This window comes from Triturus cristatus, chromosome 3_1 (assembly GCF_964204655.1).
Source record: "Triturus cristatus chromosome 3_1, aTriCri1.1, whole genome shotgun sequence".
Lineage (NCBI taxonomy): Eukaryota > Metazoa > Chordata > Amphibia > Caudata > Salamandridae > Triturus > Triturus cristatus.
In genome coordinates this window covers 226637424-226652715 of record NC_140583.1, presented here as the reverse complement: position 1 = coordinate 226652715, position 15292 = coordinate 226637424, and the positions used below count along the sequence as shown (strand labels likewise).

Here is a 15292-nt window from a genome sequence, read left to right as displayed (position 1 = left end):
GTCTACTAAGCTCCTCTCCCTTTGCTGTTGTCATCATTCCGGGCTCCTTACCCAGACACTCCTCCTCAAGGATCCAAGTTGGTTCTTGTTATTTTGTTATATTAATCCAAACTATAGAGGGCCGGTTCACTATTGGCACTGAGTGGTGAGTAGCAGAATTTGGACAGTTTTTTAACGGAGCGTCTAAAGAATAGGTGGTTCCATTATGCTTGAACACTACAAAGAAGGAGATTCCAAAGACAGGGGGCACAGGAAGGAAAACTGCACCCGTCACTTGTGGCTTTTTGAACTTTGGGGGCAACTGAGGTTGTCCAAAGAAGAGCAAAGGAGAAGACCAGGAATATGCCTAGTCTTGGTGCAGTATTATTAATGGATTTGAAGGTGAAGCCAATGCAGCCTTTGGAAAACGGGATGTACTGTTGCACATATGTTGCACATCTAGAGCCTTGCCGTCGCATGTTGAACCAATGGGAGTATTTTCAAAAGAGCAATGGGAAGAGCAAGATAGAGCGCATTAACAACAGCAACTTTTGTCCAAGCTCCATCGGATAGGGAATTACTTTCCTCAAGGTTCTGAGATTAGAAAAAAGCATGAGTAGGCTACTGTAGAAACTTAACTGATCAAAAATAAGGCGCAATCAATTTTGACTCCAAGTCTCTTCTCTACAAGGGAGGGAGTGGGACTGGGAACCATTTCACGGGGCTAATCGGTTTTGCACCAGAGGTTGTTTTTTCCAGTAATAACTAGGACCTCAGTTTTGTCTGTGGTTAGTGTAACCACTTACCTCTTATCCAATTCCAGACAAAGGACACTGATTATTATTACTGAGATGAAGATATCCTTCCAAAGTGTTTACTGTGTATCCCTACTGAGGTATAGGGGAGCACAATGTTTTGTTAAAATAACCCTCACCCACCAAAAGAACCCTTGGTGGCATGCTTCATCATCGGGTTCTTCCGACCCAGCTGCGGGACGGGGCGTGCTACGACAAACAAAGACGCGGGAGCACTTAGTATTGAATATACTATGTGTAATGCTGGAGTGAGTGTGGAAGGGTCAAACGTGTAGATAATGGAGTATGTTAAAAATACCTGGCCATGTGGAAAAATACATTTTAATGTTTCTTCTAGCTGGTATTATTAAAAGTGGGGAATGGCGGTACTGTGCTACAATGAACTACCACCTCCTTAGTCGACATGTTTTGAAGCCATCCCCATGGCTTCTCATCAGGACCTTAGAAGATCCCTATACTACTCTTTTGAGAAAACAACAATGTGGTCTGCTACTCAATCAAGCAGAAATTATGCATAAACAAATGACATGCACTTGATACTATACCCTGATAGGTATGGTTCCTTAAATAAGTCTGGAAGGATAAAAAAACAACATTATATTACAATACATGAGAACAGTCTCTGGATCACACCACCTCTTTAGTTTCACAGGTCACTTGGTCACTGCCATAGAGATAGTGCTGCATCATAGCTAGTCTCAGCTGATGAGGAAGTGTTCAGGGAAGAGCTGGGCCCAAATGATCTGGCAAGACTTATCAAAAGCACCAACCTGGGAGGGCGTGGCCAAGATGGCGGGGTGAGCGGACGCTTCCTCCCGTAGCTCCTCCGGCCCGGCCAAGCTAGAGCCCTTTTCTTATGCTCTTCTCCCCCCGCTGAGGCTCAGCGCGGGAGAGGAGCGTGGCGGAGCATCAGGGGTGCACATTGGTGCTGTTTTGGTTCGGATCGCCTCGGGGGAACCCCCCCAAAAGTTCGATCGAGATCAAGGAACGACGACGGCGAGCCCGAGGGGCGGAGCGCATTGGAGAGCTGTCCGGGCGCCTCGGCTGGGCCTGGTGCTGAAAGTTGCGCTCTGGAGGGGATCTGGCCCGCCGTTCGACGGTGACTGAAGGAGCCTTGCGGGAAGGGACCCGACGGTGTGGAAGGTTTGGGACGGGTGCCCCGGCACTCAGACTGGTGACGGCGACACCTCGCACTGCGGAGGCCCTAACCCCTAGCCGAGGTACAGCGGACTCCCTGATGGGGTTGGACCATCTGGGCCCCTGTGCGTGACAGACGGGGGCCGGTGGTGGAACTTATTTTACTGTGGGGTGCCTCGGGGGCCCCGGTGGTGTCGTCGGGCCTGGTCGCTTTGGCCTGCTCCGCCCGGCCGCCATTTTGGCCCCGAAGGAGCAGTGGTGGCAGCCTTCGCCGGAGTCCTGGATGCAAGCGACCCCCGCTGCTGCTGGGCTGACTACCGGAGGGATGTGCTGATGAGACCCCTCCGCTGCGGCCCCCTTGGTTGTCTCACACAAGCTCTTGCAGCTGACGGTGACCGGACTGGGCCGCCATTTTGTCACCTGTGACGCAGCGACTTCACTCGTGGGGGATACCCAGGTTGAGTGCTAGCCGGCGGCTGAGCATCCCTGGGGCGCCTGGATCGGTGCCCGACTGCGGAGCTAGCGATGTCTGGAAGAGGAGGCCCGAAGAAAGGGGACCGTACCCTGCCGGACATGCTTGGCAGGGCCCAGCACTTGCGGGACAGGACGCAGCCCTCACCGGGGCCCTCCCGGGCTCCGGCGGATGTGACTGGAGGGGAGCCACCCGTCACGAGGGCCTTTATGGAGGAACTGTTTAGCTCCCTCAGGGAGGACTTCCAGACACTGAAGCGGGAGGTGGCCAGCGAGGTCCGAGAAGTGCGCAGGGAGGTGGAGGGCCTTGGCGAGCGTGTGGAAGCGGTGGAGACGGAGGGCCAACAGCGAGCGGAGGAGATAGTCCACCTCCAGCAGGACGTTCTTCGCCTCCGGGAACAGTGTGTGGAGCTTCAGGCCCACTCTGAGGACCTTGAGAACAGATCTCGGAGGAACAACATCCGAGTGCGTGGCGTGCCGACTGCGGACGAGGGGTCCGATCTGGGGAGCTACCTGCGGGCCCTGTTCCGAGAGATCCTGGGGGAGGCTGCGGACTTTCCCATCAGCATTGACAGGGCGCATAGGGTTGGCCGGCAGCGCCAGTCATCGGCACCTCCACCGGACATTCTGGCCTTCCTGCCCGACTTTCCACTAAAGGAACGCATCATGGCTGAAGCCCGCAGGAAACAGCCCCTGACTTTCCGGGATCGGCCGGTGGCGCTTTACCAGGACCTCTCCGCCATCACTCTGCAGAAACGCAGGTCCTTCAGGATTGCCACTGACTTTTTACGCGAGCATGAGACGCCGTACTCTTGGGGTCACCCCTTCCGCCTGATTTTTCGGTGGAACGGAGTGTTACACCAGCTACGCTCCTTGCAAGACATTTGTGGTGTCCTGGGGCTCACGGCGGCGGAGGAGGAGGGAGCTACGCCGTCGTGGAGGTCCTCGGAGAGACGAAACCGGCGGAGGTCAACGAGGCGGCGCTCAGCGACCAGTGTGGGGCGCCCGGACTCCCCTACCATCAGAGCGGACATGGCCGACGCCCTGAGGGCGGCGGCCGGGGACTCGACCGGCTCCTCTAGCGTGGCCTTGACGGCCTAACACACACTCCGGGGGGAGATGTCTTTAGCTTCTTTACATGCTTGGTACGGGGCGGGGGGGTTGGTGGGGAGCGGTTGGAGGTGAGTGGCTGGACGTCCACTTCGCTCTTTTCTACGGACTTGCCCGTTTTGGGGCTTGACTGAGACTATGGGGTGTTTGAGTTTGTGGGTGGCTAGTTGCCAGGGTTGTGTTTTGGGTGGGGGAGGGGGTTGTTTTGGGGTTGGGAAGGTCCCGTCCGATGTTGTCTATGCCCGCTTTGTTTTGGCTTGTCCGGCGCTGCGGCCCCGCGCGCCCCACCCGCTGATTCCCTGCCCATTGCATGGCGCTCCCGACCCCCGCGAGGAATGCCGGGCCTAAAGGTAGTGACCCTTAATGTTCAGGGTCTGAACAACCCGGTGAAGCGCAGAGCGATCCTGTCGTTGCTGGAGGGGACGCAGGCGGACATTTGCCTTTTGCAGGAGACACACTTATTGCCCCGAGATTGCCATAGGATGCGTTCTGCTAAGTTCCCTACCCAGTTCTTTTCCTCGGCAGCGAACAAGACGGCGGGGGTAGCCATTCTCCTAGCGAGCTCCTTTCGGGGGGAGGTGTTGCATAAGTGTGCTGAACAGAAGGGGAGGCTCCTTGCGTATCGCATGCGCCTGGGAGGCATAGCATTTACGGTCGGCTCCGTTTATAGCCCAAACGATCACCAAGAGCGCTTCCTAGATTCCGCGCTGGTGGATGTCACTGCTTCCCCCGACCGCCACATTATCTTGGGGGGTGACCTCAACATTGTCTTTGACTCTGTGATGGACAGATCGGCGCAGCGCTTCCCGCAGACGGGGGAACTGTCCCAGGCTGGGAGGGCCCGGGTTGCGGAAATGGATTTGCACGACCTCTGGCGCTCCATGCACCCCACGGATAGGGACTACTCTTACTTCTCGCACGCACACCGAACCTACTCACGGCTGGACTACCTCCTGGTGAGTGGACCGATGCGTGCCGCTGCCACGGCGGCGGACATCGGGGTCCTGACCCTGTCTGACCACTCCCCAGTCACCGGCGTTTTCCAGTGGCCGGCGGCCTCCCCCTCTCGGGGGGTGTGGCGCCTCCGGGATACACTTCTACACAAAAAGTCGGTGGTGCAACGCATCGGGGAGGTCATACAGGACTATCTCACCCACAATAGCAACACTGACACCTCGCAGGCGACACAGTGGGCGGCATTGAAGGCCGTCCTCCGGGGGGAATTCATCTCTATCTCTGCAGCTGAGAATAAGGAGCGGCAACTGAAGAGGGATGAGCTGACAGCTCAAGTCCGGGAGCTTGAGCAGGTCCACCGCCGCACGGGGGCGCCGAGGGTGTGGAGGCAGTTGAAGGCAGCGAGGAAGCTCCTGTCGGCTCTGGATCTTGACAGGGCGGAGTACGCTGCCCTACGCTTGAAACATGCCTACTACACTGGGGGGGACAGATGTGGCAAGCTCCTAGCACACCGGCTCCGGGTCGCGCAACAGCGCAGCGTTGTGAAAGAATTGGTGGGCGCGGACGGGGGGGTTGTCTCCGGGGACGCGGAGGTAGCGGAGTCTTTCCGCGGCTTCTACGAGGCGCTGTATGCTGAGGAGCCCTCCTCGCCACGGGATGCCGACGGCTATTTGGAGTCGGTGACCCTCCCGGTACTGGATCCGGCTCAGGCTGACCACCTGGAGCGGGACATCCATGTTGAGGAAGTGATTTCAGCTATCGCGCGGCTGAAACATGGCAAGGCCCCGGGCCCGGACGGGTACACGTCGCTATTTTACAAGACTTTTTGCACGGCCGTGGCCCCTGTCCTTACTCGGCTATTTAACTCTTTCTCCGAACCGGGAGCCATCCCTCCAGATCTCCTGAGGGCGACGGTCGCGGTAATCCCGAAACCTGGGAAGGACCGGGCCCTCTGCGGCTCGTACCGACCCATCTCGCTTTTAAATGTCGACCTCAAGTTGTACACGGGGATTCTCGCGTCCAGGCTGAGTCCACACCTCCCCGACCTGGTGGAGGCGGACCAGGCTGGTTTTGTGCCCGGCAGACAGACGGTTGACAACACCAAGAGGGTGACGCATGTTCTGGAGAAGGCCTCAAGGATCTCGGGGGAGCGGATGTTGCTGTCCGTTGATGCGGAGAAGGCCTTCGACAGAGTTCACTGGCCGTATCTTGAGCTGGTCCTCAAGAAACTGGGAATCGGCGATAAGTTCCGCACCATGGTATTTAACTGCTATAAGCATCCTTCAGCGTCGGTGCGGGTCAACGGGTGTAGTTCCGGTGGCTTTGCCATCGAGCGCGGCACGCGGCAGGGCTGCCCTCTTTCGCCGCTCTTGTTTGCCCTCTACATGGAGCCGTTTGCTCAGAGGATTCGTAATAATCCGGATGCTGTCGGGGTCCGGATGGGCCAGTACGTCCACACCGTCAGTCTCTACGCGGATGATGTCCTGCTGACTTTGGACGACCCTAGGAGGTCGCTGCCTGCTTGCCTCCGAGAGCTGGACGCCTTTGCGGGGGTGGCCGGCTTCAAAATGAATATGAGCAAGTCGATGGCATTAGACGTGTCCCTGGCTGCGGAAACCAGGAGGGATCTTCAGCGGCTCTTCCCCATGCAGTGGTCCTCGTCCACGGTGCCGTATCTGGGGATTCTGCTGGCGCCTACATTACCGGAGATGGTTACGGCCAATTATGCCTCCCTCAGCAGGAAGATCAAGGACGAGCTTGGCCGCTGGAACAAAGGCCTGCTGTCCTGGCTGGGGCGAATCGCGGCGGTCAAGATGACGGTGTTGCCCCAGATACTATATCTTTTCCGGGCCCTTCCGCTCCAACCCCCGGTGGGCTGGATACGACAAATGCAGGCTGACATCTCCCGCTTTGTCTGGCAGGGCCGCAGGCCACGCATGAAGAGGGTCCTCTCCACGCTTGCTCCGGAAGCGGGGGGGCTCGGCATTCCGGACCTCCGTAAGTACTTTCAGGCGGCACAGCTCCGCTATCTGGTGGAGTGGAGCAGGTGGGAGTCCGACAAACATTGGCTCGTCCAAGACCAGGCAGTGGCGGGCCGCACCTTACAAGAGGTTCCATTCCTGCGCCGCGCGCATCGCCCCCCTAATCTTTACGCTTCCTTTGTTACGCGGGTCCCCCTGCGTGTGTGGGACGCGGTCTGTGAGGCCCGGGGCCTTACCACCTTCCCTTCGCCGCTCACTCCCATTGCGGGCAACCCGGACTTCTCCCCAGGGATGGAGCCGGGGGTTTTCTCCCACTGGGTGCAGGCGGGCTGCAGGGCACTCTTCCAGATCTATGGCCCGGAAGGAGTGGTTCCTTTTCAGCAACTCCGCCAGGAGTTCTGCCTGACGGAGCTGGACAGATTGCGCTACATGCAAGTTCGGCATTGGGCCCTCCAGCCCCAGGTGCGTGCCACCGCCGCCCGTCCAATTACACCGTATGAGAGGTGGTTGGCTACTCGGACCTCCGACGCTAAACTGATCACCGACCTGTACAAATACCTACAACCCCCGCCGTTTCACTACTACAACCCGGGGAGGGAGCGTTGGCACAGGGAATTGGGTAGGACACTCAGCCACAAGGAATGGGACAAAATTGCGTATCGGGCGCGGCACTCTGCATATCACACGGGCCTTACGGAGACCTTTACTAAGGTGTCCACATACTGGTACTACACCCCGGAGAGACTGTATGAAATGCATAAACACACTGACAGGGGGTGCTGGCGGAGCTGCGGGCAGGAAGATACCCTTACACACATTCTTTGGGATTGCCCAGTGCTGACCGCCTACTGGAACGAAGTCTTGGACGAGGTGGATAAGCACTTTGGGATAGAGCTGCCGCGACTCCCAGCGTATGTCCTGTTGGGCCTCCCCAATGACCTAATGTACCCACTGAAGTCCCGTAGGGGTAGGCAGATCGCAATCGCGCTGGGGTCTGCGGTTCAGAACATTCTAATCCACTGGCGCACAACCACCGTCCCCTCCATCACCGGTTGGTTGCATAGGCTCTGGCATGTGCTGGGGATGGAGAAGCTGTCGCTTACGGTTGCGGGGGAGATAGACCAATTTTAAGAGCTATGGCAACCCTTTCTAGCGCTGCTGTCCACGGAATTCCGGGAGCTCACCTGCCCGAGGTATCTTAGGCTTCTCAGGCTGACGCCGCCGGTGACCCCGGCGGACTAGCTTACATGTGAGACGGGGACCCCCCGGGGAGGGGGGGGGGGTGCGGGGCTTCCTGGTTAGGATTACTCTGATGCGGGACCATAGGACGGGGGGGGGGGGGGGGAGTGTTGTTGTTTCGTTACTGGGGGGATGGGAGGGGGGGGATTGTGTTCTGTTGAGGTGTTGATGGGGGGGTTTTTATTGCTTAGATTTGGGGTGTCGGATACGCGTGCGGGGATTCCACAGCTTGTATTTCTAGCTTTCATTTACTGTGTTTTTCCCCCTGACCCACCGCGCTACCTATTGCCAACCCTCTGGAGTTGCACCCTTTTTCTTTGACTGTATTCCATGTATCCTGCCCTCCTATCCCCCTCCCCCATGGTTTGTTTTGTCTCAATAAAAACGTTTTAAACATACAAAAGCACCAACCTCTGATAAATCATATAGCAACATCAGACTAGCCTGTCTGAGAAAGGGTGGTGTGGTAGGGAAAGAGGAAGGCAAAAAGGGAGTCAAACAGGGGCATCTCAGGAGCAACCACTGCCAGAAGTACAGTCGCAGAATCAGCCATTCAAAGGGCCACAATCTCATGAACCCATTTAGTGTCCAAGTTGCACCTGAAAACAAGCTGTGACCTACTGCTAATAGGAGAGTTACAAAAGTCAGATTTTGCCAGATTGGTGGAGGCAATTAAGAAGCTAAAGAGAAAAATGTATAATATAAGCTTACTGATCGCGGTGGAATAACTTCAAAAACGTGAAAGAACATTGCATCACAGACAAGGATCACCAATAAATCACCTCTGCATCAAACCATCTACGTTCTCCTCATTAGTGCAAGGACACATCAAGGGCTATTGAAAGGTGTATTAAGAGAACAACCATTACCTCCCTTGCTGGCCCGGTCTTGTAGTAGACCTCTGCTCCCTTCACTAGCGATGCTACTGTGTTACAATGCCACTACAATGATGCAACCAGACAGCAAAGCCAAGTCTCAGTCTCCTGTCAACACAGAAAAGAAGGTGAGTGCTCGAAGGTAATTTGCTGAGGCTAAAATGGACAATGGCTCTGAATAGAGAGAGAAAATTCGATTTCTGTTCACCAATGTGCCTAAACCAATGACTAAGAAACGGAATGTTCCCTGGAGCAAAACTCTCTTGGCTAAGAGATAAAGTTTGTCATACATATGTCCGGCTATTGGACTCGAGGCATATTTCCAGGGTAAGCACAAAAGGATGGGCACACCACTCTGATTGTGTAGCGATGGGGCGAAGGAGCTGCGACTTACCAAACTACTACCATTCAGCGACATTTCACCACATCTGCCCACATTTATGGAATACAACTGCAGTACTTCTTGACCCATTCCCAGTTGTCATTATCCCATCTTTCATTTATGCTCGTGAAAATGTAGACCTAAAGCTGGATGGACCTGTGAAAATTTTCACAGTGTGTGAGTGAACCAGCAAAGATCCTTGAGATTCTCATTATATTTTGCCCATAACTAAAAAATTATTATCTCATAAAGAGTGTGCTTCGTTTCTTTGCTTTTACAAAATGTGATGCTATATTTCTTCGCTTTTACAAAATGTGATGCTATATTTTTAGGTCTGGTTTACAGGTAGCTTTAGGTATTTGTCACAGGGGTGTTGTTACTAATTTTAAAACTTATGTGAGGATACTACTGGCTGTTTGGTCTATCATTTCTCCTCCAATCGGATACTTCCATTGCAAACCATCAGGGGCTCCTTAACAGGGAATCATCAATCATCACACTTTTCTGCAACATACAACCCTTTATCTCATATTTGTATTCTAAACACCACCATTACCATTACCACCACCTTCATTACGATCACCAACTTGCCCTTATCATCACCACTACCATAAACATCATTGCTACCACCATTACCAGCACCACCTCCACATGCACTACAACCAGGCACGTTACAGCCACCGTTACAATAACACTCTTACTTCAAGCACTATCTTTACCACCACCATCATACCTACCACCATCTTCAATACAATTGCTACTACCGTAATTACCACCACCATTATCAACATTACCCCAGTTATCACAACCATCACCACTACTACCACCACTATCATGCTTTTGTGTTTGTGAGTTTAATGTATGATATTAGTAATAAAAGAAGCATTTGCAAAGACACATTGTCTGGCTTTAGTGTGATAAGCTCATGTACAGAATTTATGCATGACCTGATTTGCATTCAGGGCCTCATTAAAGGCTTGCCTACTGGCTTTGCCATTGCTTATGTTTCAATCTACTTTTGTACACCAAAACCAGTGGGTCTAATAATAGGCGAATGAATTACAACACATTTAAGAAACACCAATAAATTGGCTTGCCAGTGGTATAAAAGTCATACGTTCTATTGATGAAAAAGGCATTGTGACAATATATTTGGATCCAATGGTGGAATGTCTATCAGTGAAGTCCTTTGTATTATCCTTTTCAGGTCCTGTAGGCAATGAGCCATGGAAGCCCATTTTGATTGTAATAGGATTAGTAACTCTGATCAGTGGATTAATAGTATGTCTGATACTTCTGAAGAGGAACAAATCTAAAGGTAACAAGACTATATAATTCTGAAAAGAGCTATGATGTGTTTATCACTATTACCATAACAGTTTTTATCTATCTCATCTTTTGCAGGGAAAGAGGTTACAGCAAGTTCCAGGTACTGTAAGAAGCAAGTGTTCGCACCATTACCACTCATTACTTGAGAGTGAAGTAAAGACACTCATCTGATTTCTCCTCCTCTCTTTCTTTTAAGCACTAGAAACACAGATCACCCGGGAACTCTTGAAAACGACGAATGTAAGTGTATTTAATGTTTTTGGAGACCTCCGACCCTTAGTAGCAGTTAATGTGCAAGTTATTTTGTAAGCTTCAAAGAAGGGAAATAAAAGGTTACAATGTATATGCTGAGGATGATAGACAAACAGGTGAGTGTTACAATGATGCACATTCCCTGTAAGGTGGGTGCTGAGGTATGGTGATCATGTTCAGGTCTCGATCATTTTTTCAAGTGTTATGAATGCATGGTTTTAGTTTGTACTTTATCACAACCCACCACCACCAAACGTGGGCAGTTTTACATTCAGTTGTACAAGTTAGGACTATGGGGCATATGTATCAAGTTCCGTTTTTGCAATTCTCAAATAGCGATTTTTAGGGAATCGCTATTTGAGAATTGCAAAACGGGATGTAATAAAAAAAATCGCAAATGTTTTGCGATTCCTTGGCATTCATTAATTGCGATTAGCAAATTGCTAATCGCAATTAAGGAAAACCTTCCCATTCATTCCTATGGGCTAGGAGGCCCATAGGAATGAATGGGAAGACATTTTCATTTTGCGATTCGCAATTTGAGAATCGCAAAATGAGAATGCAATTTCAAGGGTGCTAGGGTGTCAAAAGGACACCCTGTTGCACCCCTGAAACATGTATGTATGCACATGTGGCGCACATACATGCCCTAAGGGCATGTCTGTGCGTCACATGGCACTTTGAAAAATGCCAAAAAGTGCATTTTTCAATGAAATCGCAAATTAACACCAACTTGAAGTTGGTGGTAATTTGCGATTTCTTACGGCCAAATTGCAATTTTTCTAGGCTTCATACATTGCATTTAAGGAATCGCAATTTGCGATTCCTTGAATGCAATCACAAAATAGAGAATCGCAAATTTTGCGATTCTCTAATTTGCGATGCCCTTTTGGGATGATACATCCCAAAAGGCCTTTTCCCGTTCGCAAATGGGCCGATTCTGAGAATCGGCCCGTTTGCGAACGGGAAAAGGGGTTGATACATATGCCCCTATATCACTGCAGTGGGGTCAGTGCAATATAATTCAAGTAAAGGAACTTACTAGTTTAAGCTTACAAAAATAGTGGAATGGAATTGTTTTGCTGCCGTTTTGTTATTGCAGTGAAAGCTACATTCCTGATTCGAGCCACGTTTATCCTCCTCCGTTTTGTTGTCTTTTTTTCTGTGACCTGCTAAACGGGCACGTGTGCTCTGTTTTTTTCACTCAGATTCTGTTTATTGTATATCCAATCAGAACATACATAGCACATTGCCAACATTAGTGTAGAGAAGCAATAGTCAGTCCTGACTAGATTTCAGAATAACATGGAAAATTTCCGCACAAGCATTTGCTTTGAAGTAATGTTACATCAGATATGCATGAAACATTGCAGGCTGCAATGAGATAGCGTCTGATAAATGCATATTAATTTGTGAGCAACATCGCATGGCTGTGTACACACAAAAAAACGAGAAAGACAAGATTAAGCATTCTCTTGTAACTTTGAAAGAAAACCGTAACATACCATAGAGGAACAGGCCGAGGTTTGCAGTAGGGAGGGCAAGGGGAGAGGAGATGGTGTCACACGCTAAGCATGGGACAGAGCACCCCCTCTACCTGGTCTGAGCCATCACAGCGAAGTGGGATATGAGTGATAATCTTAATCTAAAAGTTGGACCATTCGGAGCTTCACTGGGATAAAGCAGGTGAACTCTTTGCACATAAGGTATTGAATTAAAGGCATCCACAATCGCTGGAACTTTTACGCCAAATTTTGTGATATCTGTTCCATGGCTAAAATATGCCAAACGCGGGCGAACCATTGCGCTAAGGAGGGGGGGCTGTCTGTTTCCACATGAGTGCTATAAACTGCTGCGCCGCTAGGAGCAAGTAGCTGATAAGCTGCAAGTCTGCATGGGTCATAGCCTGTAGATCTGGGGGCCTAATGCCCAAAATGACAATGAGGTATGAGGACAGAAGAGGTAGCCAATGATATCCTTAATGTGGCCCAGAATCTCTTTCCAGTACATCATTATGACTTTACATGACCACCAAATATGTTGAAAGTCTCCTTCTCCCTCCCCACTGCACTAGCAAACAAAGAATGTTCCCGGGTAGATTACGGAGATTCGGGTTGGTGTGTGGTACCATTGAAACATCAATTTATAGGCTGTTTCCCTGAGAGAGAGACTGCGATAAGTTGTGGGTATATCTCGCCACAGAGTCCCCCATTGCTTGGGTGATATGTCTACCTGTGTGAAGGCCTGCCATGTTGACTGGTAGGTATGGGTACGCATAGGTGTAGAGTGTTGAAGCACCCGGTAGGTGTTGGATATGAGGCCTTTCAAGCCAGTATAAGTGCGGACATGCTTCTCGAAAAGGGTGTTTGGGGCGAATGCCCGCTGGATATACCAATGGGTGTAAGGCCCAATGCCGCAGTTGGCAATACTGAAGCCGTGAAGGGTCCGTGAGCTGATAATCCACTTTGCACTGATAGAAAGACTTCATGCCGCCCCCCATGAATACGTCACGGAGTGTCCGACATTCCCCATCGCTGCAGTGGCGGAATGAAAGAGGAGAGAGCACTGGGGGGGGGAGTCAGAGTTGCGTGAGATCGGTGTGTCCAAGTCGGGGTGGTGATGTGCAACCTAAGCGGGCGGGCGTGTTTCCGTTCCAGATAAAGGTTTGGATGTAATGTTGCAAGCGCAGGATGTCGTCCTGCGGGATCGGTGTAGGCAGAGTCTGAAAAAGACAGAGGAACAGCGGAAGTACATTAATTTTCACGACATTCACAAACCCACCTAGGAGATGTGGAGTGGCGTAACTGGGGCCAGTTAGCTTGAGACCAGGAGGAGATCGTAGGGGTGATATTGAGACCCAAGTATTTAATGACAGCCTGGGATCACTGAAATGGAGCAAGGCGTTGCAGGGCCGGGATGTCCTGAGCAGGGATGTTCAAGTTGAGCACTGAGGACTTGGTCCTATTGATCCAAAAGCCTGATACTATCTCATAGGCCTGGAGGAAAATCACAACTTCTGGGAGCGAGATCTCGGGCTGAGGGAGTGTAAGGAGTAGATCGTCTGCAAAGAGACTAATCTTGTGGTGTTGGCCCCCATATGAGATACCTCTCAACGCATCCGTGTTGTGAATTGTAATGGCGAGAGTCTCGAGTGACAGAGCAAACGATAACTGCGATAGTGGGCATGCCAGCCGCGTACAACGCAGGATGGTAACAGGCCTTGTGAGCTGCCCATTAACCTGCACCTTGGCCACCGGTGTCACATACGAGGCCAATACCCTATCAAAGGCTTTCTATGCGTCCAACGAGAGGAGGCATGCGGGTATATTGTGGCGGTGCGTCTTTTCCTCTAGGTGAGCTATGCATTGAACATTGTCTGCACCTTGTCTATGGCGCATAAAGCCGACTTGATCCGGGACGATGAGGCCGGGAAGGTAGGGTTCCAGCCTATCGGCCAGTATTTTAGTAAATAGCTTTGCGTCCATGTTGAGCAGGGCTATAGGACGATAAGAGGAGCACAAGACCGGATCTTTACCTGCCTTGTGTATGAGAGAGATTTCGACCAAAGCCATCGTAGACGTAAGTCCTGTTTCATGAGAGGAGTTAAATATCCGTACTGGGTGATCTTGTAGATAAGGTCAAAAGAGCAGATAAAAGGAAGCTGGGAGGACATCAGGCCCAGGAGTTTTACCGAGGTGAAGTGCCCTGACCACTGCCTGGAGCTCTTCAAGAGTAATCGGCTCATCAAGGAGATCTGCTTGACGTGGATGCAAAGGCTCCCAGTCACAGGCATCAAGGTAGGATTTGATCATCCCCGGGGTCGGCTCTTCTCGAGAGTGTAACATTTGATAGTAATCGTGGAAAGTCTGGAGTTTGTCTCTTTCGGATTTCGCCCAACCCCGTCATCTAACCACAGTTTGGCAATATGGGTCTTAGCACGCGCTTGGTGGAGCCTGCGGGCTAAGCGTCTGCCCACCTTGTCACCTCCCTTGTAGTAGTGCTGTTCAGTGCCAGGAGTGCTCGCTCAGCCCATCCCGTCCGATGTGTGCAAAGTTGACCCCACAGGACTGAAAGCTGTTGTTTAGTGCGGCATGAGGATTTAGCTATGTCTAGTTGCTCCAATTGTTTGATTTCCGTCGTGAGGTTGGATTCCACTAGCCTAGACTTCCACCCTCGAGCAAATGTGATGGATGTGATCATGCCCTGGATGGGGCTTTAAAGCCATCCCAGAGAGTATGCAGTGAGGTTTCAGGGAGGGCGTTAAGGGAGAAGTATTCAGTGATGCCTTTTCGGATCCCAGACACATCAACTGGGTCTCGCAAGAGGCGTGGGGGGCAAGCACCAGGGTGCTTTTGGAGTGGCTACTACCCTCCCATGTCAGCTCTAAGTGCGCATGGTCAGAAACAGAGATGTCTGACAGCTTTATGGTGTATAGGCGGCGAAGGAGAGATTGGGTAACAAGGGCATAGTCGATGCGGGAGTAGGAGGTGTGTACGTGTGAGTAAAAGGAGTATTCCCACGTGTCGGGGTGTTTGTAGCGCCATGTGTCGACTTAGCCCAGGTTTTCAATATCACGCTTGAGATGCGACGACATGGCCACCGCATGCTGGAATGTGGCTCTGCTGCGGTCAAGGATGGGGTCCCACACCAGATTAAAATCCACATATAAAAATCTCACCTTCCACCCCCCTCTAGTTGTTCTCGCAAAATCAGTCTGAGGTATGTGTCCTGTGAGGTGTTTGGCGCATAAATATTAAGCAATGTAAA

General features: G+C 51.5%; 1 protein-coding gene across 1 annotated transcript in view; it reads left to right on the top strand.

The window, feature by feature from the left end:
* The window catches only part of LOC146859975 (uncharacterized), a 274759-nt gene that overhangs the window by 219540 nt on the left and 39927 nt on the right, over positions 1-15292 (top strand). The window contains exons 3-5 of the mRNA XM_085646127.1: positions 10161-10262; positions 10349-10373; positions 10476-10513. Of these exons, the coding sequence (XP_085502253.1) occupies positions 10161-10262; positions 10349-10373; positions 10476-10513 (165 nt within the window). The remainder of the gene's footprint in view (positions 1-10160; positions 10263-10348; positions 10374-10475; positions 10514-15292) is intronic.